At 36.0% G+C, this 17,188-nt stretch overlaps 1 protein-coding gene and 2 pseudogenes across 1 annotated transcript; 2 read left to right on the top strand and 1 right to left on the bottom strand.

The window, feature by feature from the left end:
• Positions 1-1,367: 1,367 nt before the first annotated feature.
• LOC135802801 (gamma-aminobutyric acid type B receptor subunit 2-like) lies at positions 1,368-3,233 on the top strand (annotated as a pseudogene).
• Positions 3,234-5,088: 1,855 nt separating this feature from the next.
• On the bottom strand, positions 5,089-8,571 carry LOC135802800 (golgin subfamily A member 6-like protein 22). Its single transcript, XM_065316431.1, has 3 exons — positions 8,299-8,571; positions 6,683-8,204; positions 5,089-6,232 (listed from the first exon to the last, which is right to left on the bottom strand). The coding sequence occupies exons 2-3, from the start codon at positions 6,688-6,690 to the stop codon at positions 5,089-5,091; spliced, it is 1,152 nt and encodes a 383-aa protein (XP_065172503.1). The 5' UTR covers positions 6,691-8,204; positions 8,299-8,571.
• A 3,316-nt stretch (positions 8,572-11,887) lies between these two features.
• On the top strand, positions 11,888-15,772 carry LOC135802804 (gamma-aminobutyric acid type B receptor subunit 2-like; annotated as a pseudogene).
• Positions 15,773-17,188: the final 1,416 nt, after the last annotated feature.

Below are 17,188 nucleotides of genomic sequence, written 5' to 3'. Positions count from 1 at the left end.
CATATATCTTGCTCAGATATTGATATGCGCTTATTTCTTGCACACTGTTCTTTATTCGTTTGAACAGGGGATATTCTGGATATACTACGGTTGGTCGTTTATTATTATTCGATGGTTAGCAAGACATGTAAACGCAGCGAGAGCTGGTTTTTTTAAGTCTATTCTCTCGCAATAGTGAAACATGAGTCGATAATTGATAACAAAAGTGAGTAAGAAAATAAGAGTAAGAATATAAAATAAAATAAATTCACTGTAGGCAACCAATTTAACAATTCAAAATAAACTTAAATGTTGTATTAACGTAACCCCTCGCCTTGAAAGAGTTATGGGACTTTCAACAATTTCCTTCTTAGATTGAAAATACAAGGGTGGCAAATTGACTTCCATAATTAAGACAAAAAACGCCCGGTTTCAACAATTTCTCCGCAGTATCGCGATTCCATTTTTTTCTGGGTTGAATTTTATTAAGATATTCCAATGACCAGCGCTTCCAGAAGTACTGATAAATCGATTGGATTTGTTGAAATAAAGATAGTCGTGTTTCTGGAACATCGTGTAGGTTTTAAATGATACTTTTTTAATTTAACCCCCGCTTCCCATATGCCCCCAAAATGAGGGGAGGAGGAAATGCCATTGAATACCTTTTAATGTCAATTTGTCTGATAAATCATTATGTTCGTGGGAAACAAAGTCGGTAAGTTCCCTTAATTTGCGATTAACACCGACAAAATTGGTGCCATTGTTGGACCAAATAGTTTGAGGCACACCGCTTGAGCTACAAACCGCCGAAGACTGGCAATGAAGGCATCAGTAGCGAGACGTGTAATGAGTTCGAAGTGTACCGCTTTGGTGGCCAAACACACAAAAATACAAATGTACGCCTTATATTTTTTGTTGCCACGATTGTTGGAAGTTATTAATAGTATTGGTCCCGCGTAGTCAATGCCGCAATGCAAGAAAGGATGAGTGGCTGTTACGCGTTCCGGAGGTAAATTACCCATTAAAGGTTGGACAAATTTAGGTTCTGCTTTAAAGCACATCATGCATGTGTGTACAATTTTATTGGCTAACCGTCAACCTGATATAATCCAAAACATTTGCCTTGTTGTCCCTGTGGGCCGATGTGCATTATGGATATGAATATGGCGCATAATTAAAGTGGATGGCTTCCAGGTAGAATCGCCGGATGCTTAACGAACGTATCGTATGAAGAATGTTTCAATCTTCCTCTGTCGCGTAGAATTTGTTCATCAATTCTGACCGATTTGTTACCTCTTAGTACCAGTGCAGCAATTACCATCTCTGGCATTGTCAGTATAACCGAACTTAACTTATTAACCTTTATGAACTTTTTTTCCACACCGCAGATGACGAGGTATAGAACGTTCCCGTTTTTATGGGTACACATATGACTATTTGACCGTAGCATTTGCAATTCATAACGTAGCACATACAATTAGTTACTTCCGACAGAAGAATAAAGTGCTGCCACTCAACAATTGACTCTTACGCTTGGTGCAACAATGAGATGGATAGGAAAGTAAGATCTGCTTATTTTCAAAAATTGTAGTTATATTTTAATTTGATAATTTTAGATATCCCCGAAAAGGTACTCTCTTGTTACGTATGGAATATTCTTGTGTCAACAAAACTACTTACGCCATTTTTGCGTCGCTTGCAAGTTGCGGCATTGTAATGGTTGCCCTCATCTCATCAATTTGATAAATATTGGTTGCATGCTTACTTGCGCGAGTATTGTGTTTTTTGGTCTTGATTCAGGACTTTCCAGTATTGGTATGTCTCCAGTTTTGATAAAGTATACAGAAATAACTCATTTATTTGTATTTTCAGATGCTTATGCATATATTTGCACCGTACGTCCCTGGGCATTAATGGCAGGATTCTCCTTGTTTAGCAATACTTGGCAGGTGCTATTGATTTGGTCATTATGACAACGTGGCAAATCTCGGATCCTTTCTATCGAGAAACTTAGCAATTGGAACTTTATGTAAGTGTCTATCTCTATTATTTAATACATAAATAATCTGAATATTTTTAGCCACATCCATCAAGTGAGGAGATTGTCATCATACCGGAAAACGAATATTGTGTTTCAAAGAAAATTACTATTTTCGTGTGTTCGAGTTATGCATACAAAGCATTCTTAGCATGGGACACGCGTCACGTTAAACGAGCAGCATTAAACGACAGTTATCATATTGGGATGAGCGTTTACAACGTGGCAATTATATGCATTTGCGGCGCGGCCGTTGTACTAGTATTTGCTGACTACCAGGACGCCATGTTTTTGATTATTGCTGTATTTGTTATGATGTATTTCACAACAACAACTTTGTTCCCATAATGGTTGAATTAAAACGGAATCAGGCAGGTTCCATTGACGAAAGCTGTAGGGCAACCTTACTTCCAATGGAATCAATAACTCGACGAGAATCAAGCACCTCCGAAGTAGAATCCAAAATGAAAGAAGTAAAGGCAAACAATTCAAGATATAGGAAAACACTATTGGAGTGCGAGGGTGAAATACAAGCATTCATACGACGATTGGGGAATGAAGCCCGTGAAATAGTAGATTGTGCCACTGGGACTAAAGCTATTAAAGGGGCGAGTATGCTATCACCTATTTACTAAGTCATTTACGTCATGTGATTGCCCTGCTTAATGTTGACTTGAACAGGAGTGTATCAATGGGTCAAAGCTAAAACTGTGCTAGTTCTGGTGGGTTAGTACAAAATGGTCCAAGAAGAGAAAGTGTTAATCTAGAAAAACCCTTCGTCCGAGAAGAACCAATACAACCTCAACCTATACTAAGTAGACGCACTGCCGAGCTACATATGGTGTAGATGATAATGAGCATTCTACACCGTGAGCTGCAAGGCATGAGTGCAAAAGGCAATTCCATGCCGTGGCGATGTAGCCTAAAAAGCGCCCTACAGCATAAGGAGCACCCCGTTTAAGAAGTTACCGGTAGTAGTACGATTTGCGGAGGAAGCTTGAGTACACCTAAACGCAAACCTGACCTTGGCACACATGTGGTAGCTAAGAGTGAGCTTTGGGTCACCGGTAACCAGCACACCCACACAGATAAACACAGCCTTTGTCGATGCAACTCTAAGTCAAAATCAACGTGCATCCCCTGTCAGTATCTCTATAGACGAGGAGAACGCCCCCACATATCACCGTTCTGTGACCCGACACGCACCTGGGGTGGGGGGGTGGTGGGGTGGTGGTTAGGTAGGCTACCTTGTTTGGTATTATTTATGGGGGGGTGGGGTGATAAAATTTAACGATTTAATCAACGGATTTAACACACTGACTAGAAGCAGCCCGTGAATGCATACATCCACTAGCTAATGTGTTCATTTCAGTTACAATGAATACTTTAACTACGAATTTTAGCGAATGTATGCATTGACTAGTAAATGTATACATTTACTAAATATGTATACATTGACTGCAACATAGATATAAGGAGTCCGAACGTCATGTTAAATTAATGGTCACGTTCTAGGGGACCAAATATTCGCCAATAGAGCGCGTCACTATGCGTTAGTGTACTCGTTTAAATACTTGCATTACTATGGACACCGCCAATATTTTACAAGATACATGAAATTATGACATATTTTTAAATCTTTGGGCTATTAGTTATAAATTAATTGTTTATAACACATATTTTTCAAAGATATTGCTCACCTTTTGTGCTTTGAATAAAACTACTTTTTCTACCTTCTCACTAGTCTTTTGGCCACTAAAACATCCTGGTAGAGCACAAAACTTTCCCATTTTTTAACACTACTATATATAATATTAGGCATTCCCGCCCATTCGTGGGCATTGCCATCTTAATTTCAAGATTTATAGATCCTTATTCTGCGGATCAACCGTATTCTATATTTGCTTTATAATTTCTCTCCATTTTCTTCTGTTTCTTGCTTTATTTTTCCACTCCGTTATTCCTAGGTGTTTTAGATCGTCTTCGACTTGCTGTAACCAGTTTTCTCGAGGTCTTCCTCTCTTCCTGTTGGATGTTGGTTGCCAATCAGTTATTTGCCTTTGTATTGTATCTGGATCCATCCTCATGATATGGCCGGCCCATCTTAGTCTCTGTTTCTTGATTTTTCTTATGATATTTTCACCTTCCATTACATCTTCCAATTCCTGGTTGGTTTTTCTTCTAATTGTGCCATCATCCATTTTGTTCGGTCCTGTAAGTTTTCTTAATATTGCTCGTTCTGCAATTTCCATTTTGTTTCGATCTTGTTTTGTTAACGTGAGTGTTTCTGCTGCATATTGCAGAATTGGTCTTATAATGGTCTTATATATCCCCAGTTTTGTTTTCCTTCTCAGCGTCTTGTTTGTTAGTGACTTTCTATTGACATAGTAGGCTCTATGTGCAGCTTGAATTTTCTCCGCTATTTCGTCGGTATTTAAATGTTTTTACGCACTCGTACATATGGTTTCCTATCTCAATTGAACTTGTTTCATCGTCTCCTGTGATCATAACCTTTGTCTTTTCCGTATTTATGTATAGTCCAATTTTTCTTCCTTCTTCCATAATTTCCCTCATTGTCTCTTCAAGCAGATACTTTTGTTTGGCTATCACTGTAATGTCATCAGCATATGCAATTATTTGTAGTGGTTTGTTTCTTAATGTTCCTTTTCTTTGTATATTTCTGAGTATGTGATCGATTACTTGTGTGAAAAATGTGGCTGATAGTATATCTCCTTGCCTTATCCCTTTACTTGTTTCGAATTCCCTTGTCTGTCCGCTTCTCGTAATTACTAATGTTGTTGTTTTCTCAGTGACAACGTTGATCATTGCCTTTACCTTTGTTGGTATCTCGAGTGAGTGTATAATTCCCATTAGTTGTTGTTGGTTTATTGAATCAAAGGCTTTTTTAAAATCTATGAAGATGATTATCACTTTCTGGTTATGCTCAGTTGTTTTTTGTAGAATCTGTTTCATCATGTGTATAGCATCTATGGTAGATTTTCCTTTCGCAAACCCATTTTGATATTCAGGTATTGTGATGTTTTCCATTAGTTTGTTGTGTATGGTTGTGGTCAGCATCTTGTATGTGGAGTTGAGCATGGTGATGCCTCTATAGTTGTCACATATCTGTTTGTCTCCTTTTTGTGAATTGGATATATTGCTCCTATACCCCATTCTTCCGGTACATGTTCCATATCCCATATTTGATTTATTATCTCGTGTATTTCTTTGACCACTCGATCTCCTCCATACTTTATTAGTTCATTGTTTATTCCATCGGGTCCAGGTGTCTTCCCATTCTTCAGTTTCTTTATTATTTCTTTTATATCTTGCTCGGCTATTGATATTTGCTCATTTCTTTCACACCTTTCTTCTTCTTGTCCCACTCCCAGATTTCTTCTTTGAGTCTTGTCTTCAGTCAGGATTGTCATGAAGTATTCTTCCCATATTTGCTTTTCTTCTTCCTCGGTTTCTGCTGTTTTTCCGTGCTTGTTCTTCATCTTTGTAGTTTGCCTGGTGCTTTTTATGGTATTCATTTTCTTAATGTCTTGGTAGAATTTTCTGGTATTATTGTTCTTCATCTGATTTTCAGCGGTTTGTAACTTATGGTTCATCCATTGATTCTTCACCTCCCTTATTCCGTGGTTTGCTTCATTCCTCGCCTTCCTATAGTTCTCTTTGTCATTGTCATCTCCAGTCTTCATATATTTGTCTCTTGCTTCGGTTTTTCTTCTTACTAATTCCTTGCATTTCTCATTCCACCATTGTGTCTGCTTCTGCTTCTGTTCCGTACCCAATACGTTTTGCGCTGTTTTGTTTAGACATGCTTTAAGTTTCATCCATTTCTCCCTTACTTCCATGCCACTTTCCTGACTTTCAAGTTCTTTTTCCATTTCCTCTTCATATTTGGCTCGTACCTCCTCTTGTTTCAGTTTGTCTATACTCCATCTAGCTTTCTTACTTTGCTTCTTGTTTTGGTTTGTTTTCTTTATACGTACTTTCGCCACCACCATGAAGTGGTCTGTTTCCACATTTGCCGCCTTCTCTGTATATACATCTTCTATTAGGCTTTGTCTATCTTCTCTTATTAAAATGTGATCGATTTGAGTACTATATCTTCCTCCTGGGGCGTTCCATGTTACTTTATCTTCATGCTTATGGTTGAATTTTGTGCTGGCGATAATGAATCCATTGCTTGCTGCAAAGTTACAAAGTCTTTGTTGGAATTATGGATTTAGGTAGTGGTGATTTTATTAAATAATTACGAAGTTTAATTGTGAACGATTGCCGTATATTCAAAGATGAGAGTTTTCGGAAGTATGTCTGTTCGATTTGAAGGCTCGAAACGAACTAACTCCATACATCTCTGTATGTCAAAGTTACTCTGGTTGTAGACTAAACATCTTGTCATATTTTATTTAAGCGGTCTACAATGCCCTTAGTTATACTTAGATTTATGACTCTCAGCTTGAGTACTTTTTCTCTACTTCCTCGAAATATGAAAATAAACCTTTTACATGGTACCCACAAACAGAAAACTTAATACGTGAGAGAATGAATTTTGTCGACGAACTCAAACTTCAGCAGTCTTGTTCCATTATCGTTGGTTTTCTCGTGAATTGTAAATTTTCCTGCAACCTTACTGTTGCACTCCTCTTTACCTACTTGCGCATTGTAGTCCCCTGCTATTATTATTGTGTCTCGGTTGTTGATTTGTTCATATACCTCTTCTAATTTTTCGTACCATTGCTCTTTCTCTTCGTTAATGGTGGTTTCGGGTGGGGCATAAACATTTACTAATGTTACGTTGTATGTTGCCATTTTTATTCGTATATATGATATCCTATCGCTATGTGCTTTATGTTCTATGATATGTTTTCTGAATTTGTTTGTCACGATGAAACCGACTCCATTTTTTCCTTGCTTATTTCCTCCGGAGTAGAATAGTGTATAATTTTGGTTGGTAACTTCACCTTCTCCTTTCCATCTCAGCTCTTGTAGAGCTGTTATGTCTATTTTATTCTTTATTGCTTGATCAGCCACTTCGTTCATCTTTCCTACTTGTAATAGCGGTCGTATGTTCCATGTTCCAATTGTTATTATTTCCTTGCGTCGTCTCCATCCTCTACGATTTGTTGTCTTGTTTATTGTGTTCCTGCTATTTGGTTTTTTGGATTGGCCATCTGTTGTTGCATTTCTTCCCATTTTATCATTCTTCCATTTATGGATAATCGTTTGTATCCTATTTTAACTGTCGCTCCCTCCTCTCTCCTCTTTAGCCCTTTCATATATCTGTTTCTGAATGCTCATTTCATTTCTAGTGAGCTCACTCTCTATAAATATTTTTGTGTCCTTTAGCTTGCTCTTGGCCTTCATTATGATCTCTTTCTGCTCTGCATCCTGTATCTTAGCTTTTATTGTTCTATAATTAATCCTCTCCGCCTCGGTTATATAAGCATCTACCCCTATGTATTCTTTAATGAATTTTCCAACTTCTTCCTTCACGTTGCCATTCTTGATCTGCATATTTTTTATAACTATGTTATTCCGTTTTTCTTTCTTCTCTATGTATTCTATTTGGTTTTCCAGCTTGGCTACGTGTTCCATTATTTCCTCCTTTTCGTTTTTCCATTCTTCCTCTTTCATCTTGTTGATTTCCTGTATTTCTTTTATTTCCTGTTTGAGGACGTTTATTTCCTGCCGTTGTTGTTCGAAACCTTCGTACATACATTGTTTCATTTCGTCCTTGTTCTTATCAAGTCTTTGGTTCATTTTCTCATTCATATTCCTCATTTCCTCTAATATTGTCTGCATACTTATTGGTTCAGGTGCCCTGTTCCTTATTTTGGTAGATTATTTATTTTCTGGACTGCTATTTTCGAAACTAGTGTCCTGTATTTGTCTCTTATTAATGTCTTTGTATACAATTTCTAGATGGCGTTTTCTCACCTCTCAATCAACCTGTCTCAGTTTGTTCTAACCTCTTTATTTCTTTATTTTTATTTTTCCGATTATTTCTCATTCAGTTTTCCCCTTGGGCCAATTTCTTTCGTAACTTTGTTCCTTGGATCTTAATTACCCTGTTGTTTCCCTTCCTCTTAATTTTTACTTCTCTGACTGGTTTAAATTTCACCTCGGCTTTCTTCACGTCTGTCAAGGATACTCTCAAACACAAAAAAAACAATACCTAAAAAACAAAATATTTTGAAACAAATAATTAGTTAATACGTTACGAAACTTGCAAAATTTTATTTTACTCAATAAAAAATTATAGCAATTACATTATTATTATTTATTATAAGATACATATCTGCATTTTTCCCTTCACCGCCACGAGAAATGTTATCATTGCATAATAAACATAGAGCTAACTTATTATTTTTACTGTTTATGTCAAATTAATCCCATAAAGGCGATTTTTTTCTCACGAAAGCCATTTCTTGTAGCTAATTCTTTTAGAATTATGTATTATGTATATTGTATATGTACTTCAAATAATAACAGCACAAAGAAAATTATAACCTAGAAACAATCACGCACGTATCTGCACGGCATGCAATTGACACAATAATACAATGAATGATACTTTGGTGTGCGAATCGTGGTAACAATGACAGTTCAAATAAAAAACAAAACACAAATAATTTCATGAATAGATTCACCTTGGGCAGCGTGACGAGTTGTGAGAATGTTGGCCGTTCAATTTCTTATTAATATGTATAATTTTGATACCAATAAATGGCGCCATTTCATCAACAACCCAATGTGAAATGGAAAAATCAACTAAAGCTTCTTCCAATTAGAATTTTTCAACTCTTTTGAGAAATCACTTAGACGAATGTTAGGATTATGGATATAGGTAGCGGTGTTTTATTTAATAATTAAGAAGTTTAATTTTGGATGATTGCCGTTTATACGAAATTGGAGTTTTCGGAAGTTTGTCTTAGCGATGTCAAAGATCAAAACGAACTAACTGCTTACAACTATATTACTTTCATTGTCGTCTAAACATCTTGTAATATTTGGTTTTAAACAGTCTATACTGCCCTTAAAATTATACCTAGTTTAATGATTCTTAGCTCGAGTACTTTTTCTCTACTTCTTGGAAATAATAAAATAAATTTTTGTACAAGGTTTTCAATGTGTTTACCAAATGTTACCCTTAAACAGAAAACTTTCACTTTCCACAATAAACAAAGAAATAAACTATAATATTATATAACTTAATATGTTGAAAGAGAATGACTTTTGTAGACGAACTCAATATTTCAACACGCACCCTCAAAAATTAATCTCTTTCATAATTTACAGTTTCAAGTACAATACATTCAATATTAATTGACATACCTCCGTTAACTCTTGGTCTGAGACGATTGTTACTAATCGTTTACATTATGATCTGATATTTGTCTTAACGATAAGGGAAACCCAGAAAAACCTTATCAGATCATGAATAATAACAATTATAATATTACATCAAGATATTATTTATCATTTAATAATCAATCTTCCAATCCCATTTTCGCTCTTAACTCCAGGAATTTGACCTTGGGTAGTGGCTTGGTCAGCATGTCAGCAATTTGCTCACCTGTTGAAATATGTTTAAGAAATATAGTTTTTTTCTCACATTGTTCACGGGAGAAATGATATTTTATGTCAATATGTTTGGGTCTTTTGTCGCTTGATGGATTATTAGCTATGCTAATACATCCATTGTTATCTTCATAAATTAAGATAGGTTCTTTAGTTTCCAGGCTTATACCTGCTGCTAAAGTTTTTAACCCCATTGCCTCCTTGACAACTTCATACAGTGCCATATATTCAGCCTCTGTAGATGAACCTGCCACAAATGACTTTTAGTATTCCAACATATTGCACATCTATTATATAACTTAAATAAATATCCCGTTGTACTTCTTTTTTTAGAAATAAAATCAAGATTTTCATTTAATTGTCATTGTAATTTTATCTGCAAGGCATATCGCTAGATCATCCACATATAATACAATGTCAATATTTTTAGAAATATCTCCTCTATCTAGTATGTACATGCACCGATCTCCATAGGAATTTGTAAAACCTATTTCTTTAAGAGTTTTTTCAAACCAACATCTGGCAGCTTGTTTCAGGCCATATAATGCTTTGTTCAATTTACAGACCTGATTTGCCTTGCTTTTTACATCCTCAGGTACTCGCATATATATTTTCTCTTTTAACTCACCATTTAAAAACGCACTTTTTACATCCATCTGGTGGATTTAAAAATCTAAAAGATGAAATTCTCGCGACTGGAGCAAATGTTTTATCATAATCTATAAGATATTTTTGACTAAAACCTCTGGCAACTAAACGAGCTTTATACTTTAATGGATTTCCGAACTTATCGTACTTTATAGTAAAAATCTATATACATTTCATATGGTGTTTTATTTGCATTCAATGATTTTGTTTGTGTCATATTAATTAGATATGTTGCAGTTAAAACTGCATCACCCCAAAATATTTTATCTAATTTTGCACCAGACATCAAGGTTCGCGCTTTTTCTGTAATGGTCCTAACCATTCTTTCAGATACACCATTTTGCTATGGAGTTTGTGGTATTGTTAGATGATTACTAATGCCCTTTTTTACATAGTAATCCTTCATCTCGTTAGATAAATACTGTTTACCATCATCAGTATATAAATTTACTATTTTTAAATTAAAGCTGGATTCACTCTTGTTACATAATCTTTAAACATTGCAAATACATCAAGTTTATGTTTAATTAAATAAGTTACACAATAATGAGTGAATTTATTACTTTCTTTGGCGAATACGTAATCCATTTTTATATTTGAAATATTTATATTTGTATATAACTCCAAATATAAATTGTAAATCCAATATTCACGAAAAATTATAAATAAATAAATATTTCAAATGAGTGAATTCATCAACAAACAATACAAAATAGTTTTTATCATTTATTGCAGAAAGCGTAATAGGACCACATACATCCGAATGGATATTAAGTAATGTTCTTTCTATATAGTCTTTATTTTTGAATTTATTGAATGATAGTTGCGCTTGTTTACCGTTAATGCAAGCTTCACATAAATCATTATCAGGTATTATTATACATTATTTGAATAATTGATAAAGCTTTTACTTACAGAAAATTCCAGAGTAAATAAATTGTTTCTCGGCTTACCAGTCATTACCGTTTTACCATTACGGCTTACTGTCACTCCAGAATCACTGAAGGTTACCAAGTAAACTGCTTGTTGCATTTTGTAGACGGATAACAAATTATACGGTACATCAGGACTGTACAATACATTTTCGATTTGATGGTTAGGACCTTGGTTGCGGTAATAAAGGCTCCATTCTTCGCAACACAAATTTTAATTTGTGTTTGCAGATCAAAAAAGATGTCAGCTAGATCCTCTCGATTTATCAGATTATCAGAGGCACCTGAATCCAACAGAAAAGAAATTTTCTTTTCTTCATTTGCTAACTGAAAGTTTCCAGCCATAAATGCAAATTCGCCTTCTTCCTGTGGGGCAGTCTAGATAGCCTGAATGGTTTTTAGTCTTTCTGCATTAGTTTTGGACTTTATAGTTTGCAGGTAGTAACGGCATTCATTTTTATAATGTCCTTTCCTTCCACAATGATGACACTTAACATGCTTTTTATTATTTGTATTATTCTGTTTTGGTTTGATGATTCCGCCATAATTTTTCGACGTTTTTCTAAAGTTACTGAAATGTCGTTTTGAGTCATTATTTTTCTGCTCTATGTGAAGAACCTTTTTACTCGTGTCAACATTTTCATTCACAAGTTTTATTTCATGGTCTAATAATCGTGTTTTTACAAAACTTAACGTCATGTTGTCTTCCGATAAAGTCTCGATAACCGTTATCCCGCCATTGTAAGATGCCGGTAACGTCAGCAATAGTTGGGCCACTTTATCAACTTCTGAGAACTCCGGCTGTTTCGCTACACTTTTCGTTTGAAGATATTGTCTGATGCTAACGATTCCGGTTAGCAAGGAATACAAACTGCATAAATTTGCTGTCATTCGCCGGTTCCGCACAAATCTGTATCACCTTAAACTAATTTTAAGCTGAACAATTTATTTTCTATTAAATTAAATTAAATTAAACTATTAAATTTTCCATATTATTTACTAAGTAATAATTTACTCTTAATAATTGGAAATAGTTAATTGTTTTCTCTTAGAAACATTTAGACACTTATTTTTAGTTTACACTCACTAACTTTTAATTGCACTTTGAAATTTAATTTTCTTTCTTTCAAGAAAATTTGTAATTTATTAATTTTAATTAATCAAGAACGTAACCTGGGCCCATAACCTGTCGGGATTAATTAAGAAGTTTAATTTTGGAAGATTGCCGTTTATTTGAAATTGGAGTTTTCGGAAGTATGTACAACTATATTACTCTGGTTGTCGTCTAAACATCATGTAATATTCTTGGAAATAATAAAATAAATGTTTTTACAAGGTTGACAATGTGACAGAAAACTTTCACTTTCCAAAAAAAAACAAGGAAATAAACTATAATATTGAATAACCTAATATGTTGATAGAGATTAAATTTTGTAGACGAACTCAATATTTTAACATATATTTTGCTCAGATATTGATATGCGCTCATTTCTTGCACACTGTTCTTTATTCGTTTGAACAGGGGATATTCTGGATATATTACGGTTGGTCGGTTATTGTTATTTGATGGTTAGCAAGACATGTAAACGCAACGAAAGCTGGTTTTTTTATGTCTATTCTCTCGCAATAGTGAAACATGAGTCGATAATTGATAACAAAAGTGAGTAAGAAAATAAGAGTAAGAATATAAAATAAAATAAATTCACTGTTGGTAACCAATTTAACAATTCAAAATAAACTTAAATGTTGTATTAACATAACCCCTCGCCTTGAAAGAGTTATGGGTCTTTCAACAATTTGCTTCTGAGATTGGCAACGTGTGAGTGGTTTTACTGCCGGTCGCTGGATTGTTGAGGTAGAGGTTTTCAAGGTGGCAACGCGTAGTACTCGTTCGTTGTCTTTTCCGGGGTGGCGTTTTATTATTCTGCTCTACTTTCAGCAAATTCTACTTTCTGTGGCAAATTGTCTTCCTTAATTAAGACATAAAACGCCCGGTTTCAACAATTTCTCCGCAGTATCGCGATTTCATTCTTCTCTGGGTTGAATTTTATTAAAATATTCCAATGACCAGTGCTTCCAGAGGTGCTGATAAATCGATTGGATTCGTTGAAATAAAGATAGTCGTGTTTCTGGAACATCGTGTAGGTTTTAAATGATACTTTTTTAATTTAACCCCCGCTTCCCATATGCCCCCAAAATGATGGGAGGAGGAAACGCCATTGAATACCTTCTAATGTCAATTTGTCTGATAAATTATTATGTTCGCGGGAAACAAAGTCGGTAAGTTCCTTTAATTTGCGATTATCACCGACAAAATTGGTGCCATTGTCGGACCAAACAGTTTGAGGCACATCGCGTTGAGCTATAAACCGCCGAAGACTGGCAATGAACGCATCAGTAGCCAGACGTGTAATGAGTTCCAAGTGTACCGCTTTGGTGGCCAAACACACAAAAATACAAATATACGCCTTATATTTTTTGTTGCCAAGTTAATAATAGTATTGGTCCCGCGTAGTCAATGCCGCAATGCAAAAAAGGATGAGCGGCTGTTACGCGTTCCGGAGGTAAACTACTTATTAAAGATTGGACAAATTTAGGTTTTGCTTTAAAGCACATTATGCATGTGTGTACAGTTTTATTGGCTAACCTTTGACCTGATATAATCCAAAACCTTTGCTTTGTTGCGTGGGCCTTTGCTTCCCTGTGGGCCGATGTGCATTGTGGTTATGAATATGGCGCATAATTAAAGTGGATAATGGATGGCTTCCAGGTAGAATTGCTGGATGCTTAACGAACGTATCGTATGAAGAATGTTTCAACCTTCCTCTGTCGCGTAGAATTTGGTCATCAATTCTGACCGATTTGTTACCTCTTAGTACCAGTGGAGAAATTACTATCTCCGGCATTGTCAGTATAACCAAATTTAACTTATTAACCTTTATGAACTTTTTTTCAACGCCGCAGATGACGAGGTTTAGAACGTTTCCGTTTTTATGGGTACACATATGACTGTTTGGCCGTAGCTTTTGCAATTCATAACATAGCACATACAATTAGTTACTTCTGACAGAAGAATAAAGTGCTACCACTCAACAATTGACTCTTACGCTTGGTGCAACAATGAAATGGATAAGAAAGTAAGATCTGTTTATTATTAAAAATTGTAGTTATATTTTAATTTTATAATTTTAGACATCCCCGAAAAGATCGTACTTTACGGATCGAACATTTTCGTGTCAATAAAACTACATACGCTATTTTTGCATCGCTTGCAAGTTGCGGCATTATAATGGTCGGTATTTCTTGCGTTCAACATTAAATATCGTTATCAGCGGTATATCAAGATGTCCAGCCCTCATCTCATCAGTTTGATAAATATTGGTTGTATGCTTACTTTCGCGAGTATTGTGTTTTTCGGTCTTGATTCAGGACTTTCCAGTGTTGGTATGTCTCCAGTTTTGGTAAAGTATTTAGAAATAACTCATTTATTTGTATTTTCAGATGCTTTTGCATATATTTGCACCGTACGTGCCTGGGCATTAATGGCAGGCTTCTCCTTGTTTAGCAATACTTGGCAGGTGCTATTGATTTAGTCATTATGACAACGTAGCAAATCTCGGATCTTTTCTATCGAGAAACTTAGCAATCGGAATTTTATGTAAGTGTCTATCTCTATTATTTAATACATAAATAATTTGAATATTTTTAGCCACATCCATCAAGTGAGGACATTGTCATCATACCAGAAAACGAATATTGTGCTTCAAAGAAAATTACTATTTTCGTGTGTTCGATTTATGCATACAAAGCATTCTTAGTATGGGACACGCGTCACGTATTCATACCAGCATTAAACGACAGTTGTCATATTGAGATGAGCGTTTACAACGTGGCAATTATATGAATTTGCGGCGCGGCCGTTGTACTAGTATTTGCTGACAACCAGGACGCCATGTTTATGTTTATTGCTATATTTGTTATGATGTATTTCACAACAGCAACCTTGTTCCCATAATGGTCGAATTAAAACGGAATCAGGCAGGTTCCATTGACAAAAGCTGCAGGGAATCCTTACTCCCAATGGAATTACTAACTCGACGTGAATCAAGCACCTCCGAAGTAGAATCCAAAATGAAAGAAGTAAAGGCAAACAATTCAAGATATAGGAAAACACTATTGGAGTGCGAGGTAGAAATACAAGCATTCATACGACGATTGGGGAATGAAGCCCGTGAAATAGTAGATTGCGGCACTGGGCCTAATGCTATGAAAGGGGCAAGTAGTGTGAAAGACGGTAATCGCTTGTCCGTACTACTTCTTTGAAAGGATGCCACATCCGCGACAAAACCCAGAGAGATTATCTCATTGTGTCCCAGGAGCTTGCAGGAGCTGTTCCATTCTTTTCCATGAGGTGAACGTAAAAGTCTGCGGCGAAGGGCTGACTTTAAATCAGATTTAGATGGAAGTTGTGTACGCGGACGATGCTTGGTGCATTGACGGTTCTTGTGTGATAAGCTCGATTGCTCTGGATGGCACTGGTTCGTGCTTGTGGAGTTGACACGGAGTTGTAAGGTCCGTGGAGTCCAAGGATATGTATACAGGTTATGAACTAATTTATTTCCGGAAGTCTCTGCCTATATATTATCTTTACATTGTTTGCATTCGCAGTCATTAAGACCTTCGAATGCCTTACGCTATCATTTATTAAATCATTATGATCAGACCTCGATCGCCCAACGCTATCATCTATTTATTAAGACATTATGTATAGTATGTTATCACGTATTTACTAAGTCATTTACGTCAATTTGATTCGACCGCGGTCGTCTGGCTAATACTTTGCACTGTTCAATGTTGACATGAACAGGAGTGTATCAATGGGCCAAAGCTGAAACCGTGCTAGTTCTTGTGGGTTAGTGCAAAATGGTCCACAAAGAGAAAGGGGTTAATCTTGAAGAACCCTTCGTCTGTGAAAAACCAATACAACCACAACTTATACTAGGTAGACGCACTTCCGAGCTACATATAGTATAGTTGATAATGAGCATTCTACATGTCATCGAAAGCTGCCACGCATGAGTGCAAAAGGCAATTCCATGCTGCGGCGATGTAGCCTAAAAAGCGCCCTACAGCATAAGGAGCACCCCGTTCAAGAAGTTACCGGTAGTAGTACGATTTGCGGAGGAAGCATGAGTACACCTAAACGTAAATCTGACCTTGGCACATATATGGTAGCTAAGAGTGAGCTTTGGGACACCGGTAACCAGCACACCCACACAGATACACACAGGCTTTGTCGATGCAGCTCTAAGTCACATCAACGTGCATGCCGTGTTAGTATCTCTACAGACGAGGAGAACACCCCCACATATCACCGTTTTGTGTCGGAACGTACCCGACACGCACCTGCAGTAGCGCATACTAAACATGGTAGTAGTGTAGAGGTGGATCGTAGTCCAAAGAAGGACGCAAACTAGCTCACTTTTAGAGCACCCCAAATGTGAACAATGTCACTTAACGGCCAAAGAGATCTGTCGACATTACGAGTAAAACGTCAATTTTGGAAGAGACTACGTGAGGCAATTACTTGAAAATCGACCAATAATACTTTCATCGAAACACATTCAATCAAAGACACAGTTAATTGCCAATGACACACACACAATAATAGACTGTCTAAACTTTCAAACGAAACAAAAAGACAGACGATCGCATTTTATCCCAACATTAAAGTTCGTCTCTCACAATGTTCACAGTTGCGACAACGTGTGTCTAAACCAAATTAATACTGACTGTGTTATCGCAGTTTTAAGTTCTCATTACATCCAGTTTTTTGCGCTATTCTTTGAAGTCACCGAACTACTGTTATATTATAATACAAACTTAAATGTGGTTAATTCATGCATGCCATTGTACTAATAATGTATTGTTAATTGATTATTACATTGTTATATTCACCGAAAATACTTTAGAGATATTTTGTTGAAAGGCTGTTAGT

The sequence above is a fragment of the Atheta coriaria genome, unplaced genomic scaffold, assembly GCF_025399875.1.
Source record: "Atheta coriaria isolate IRGN ID8LTWV9N9 unplaced genomic scaffold, Caltech_Dcor_3.1 hic_scaffold_54_pilon, whole genome shotgun sequence".
NCBI classification, from domain to species: domain Eukaryota; kingdom Metazoa; phylum Arthropoda; class Insecta; order Coleoptera; family Staphylinidae; genus Dalotia; species Dalotia coriaria.
Note: the sequence above shows the minus strand (reverse complement) of the source record. Positions and strands in the feature narration are given on the sequence as shown.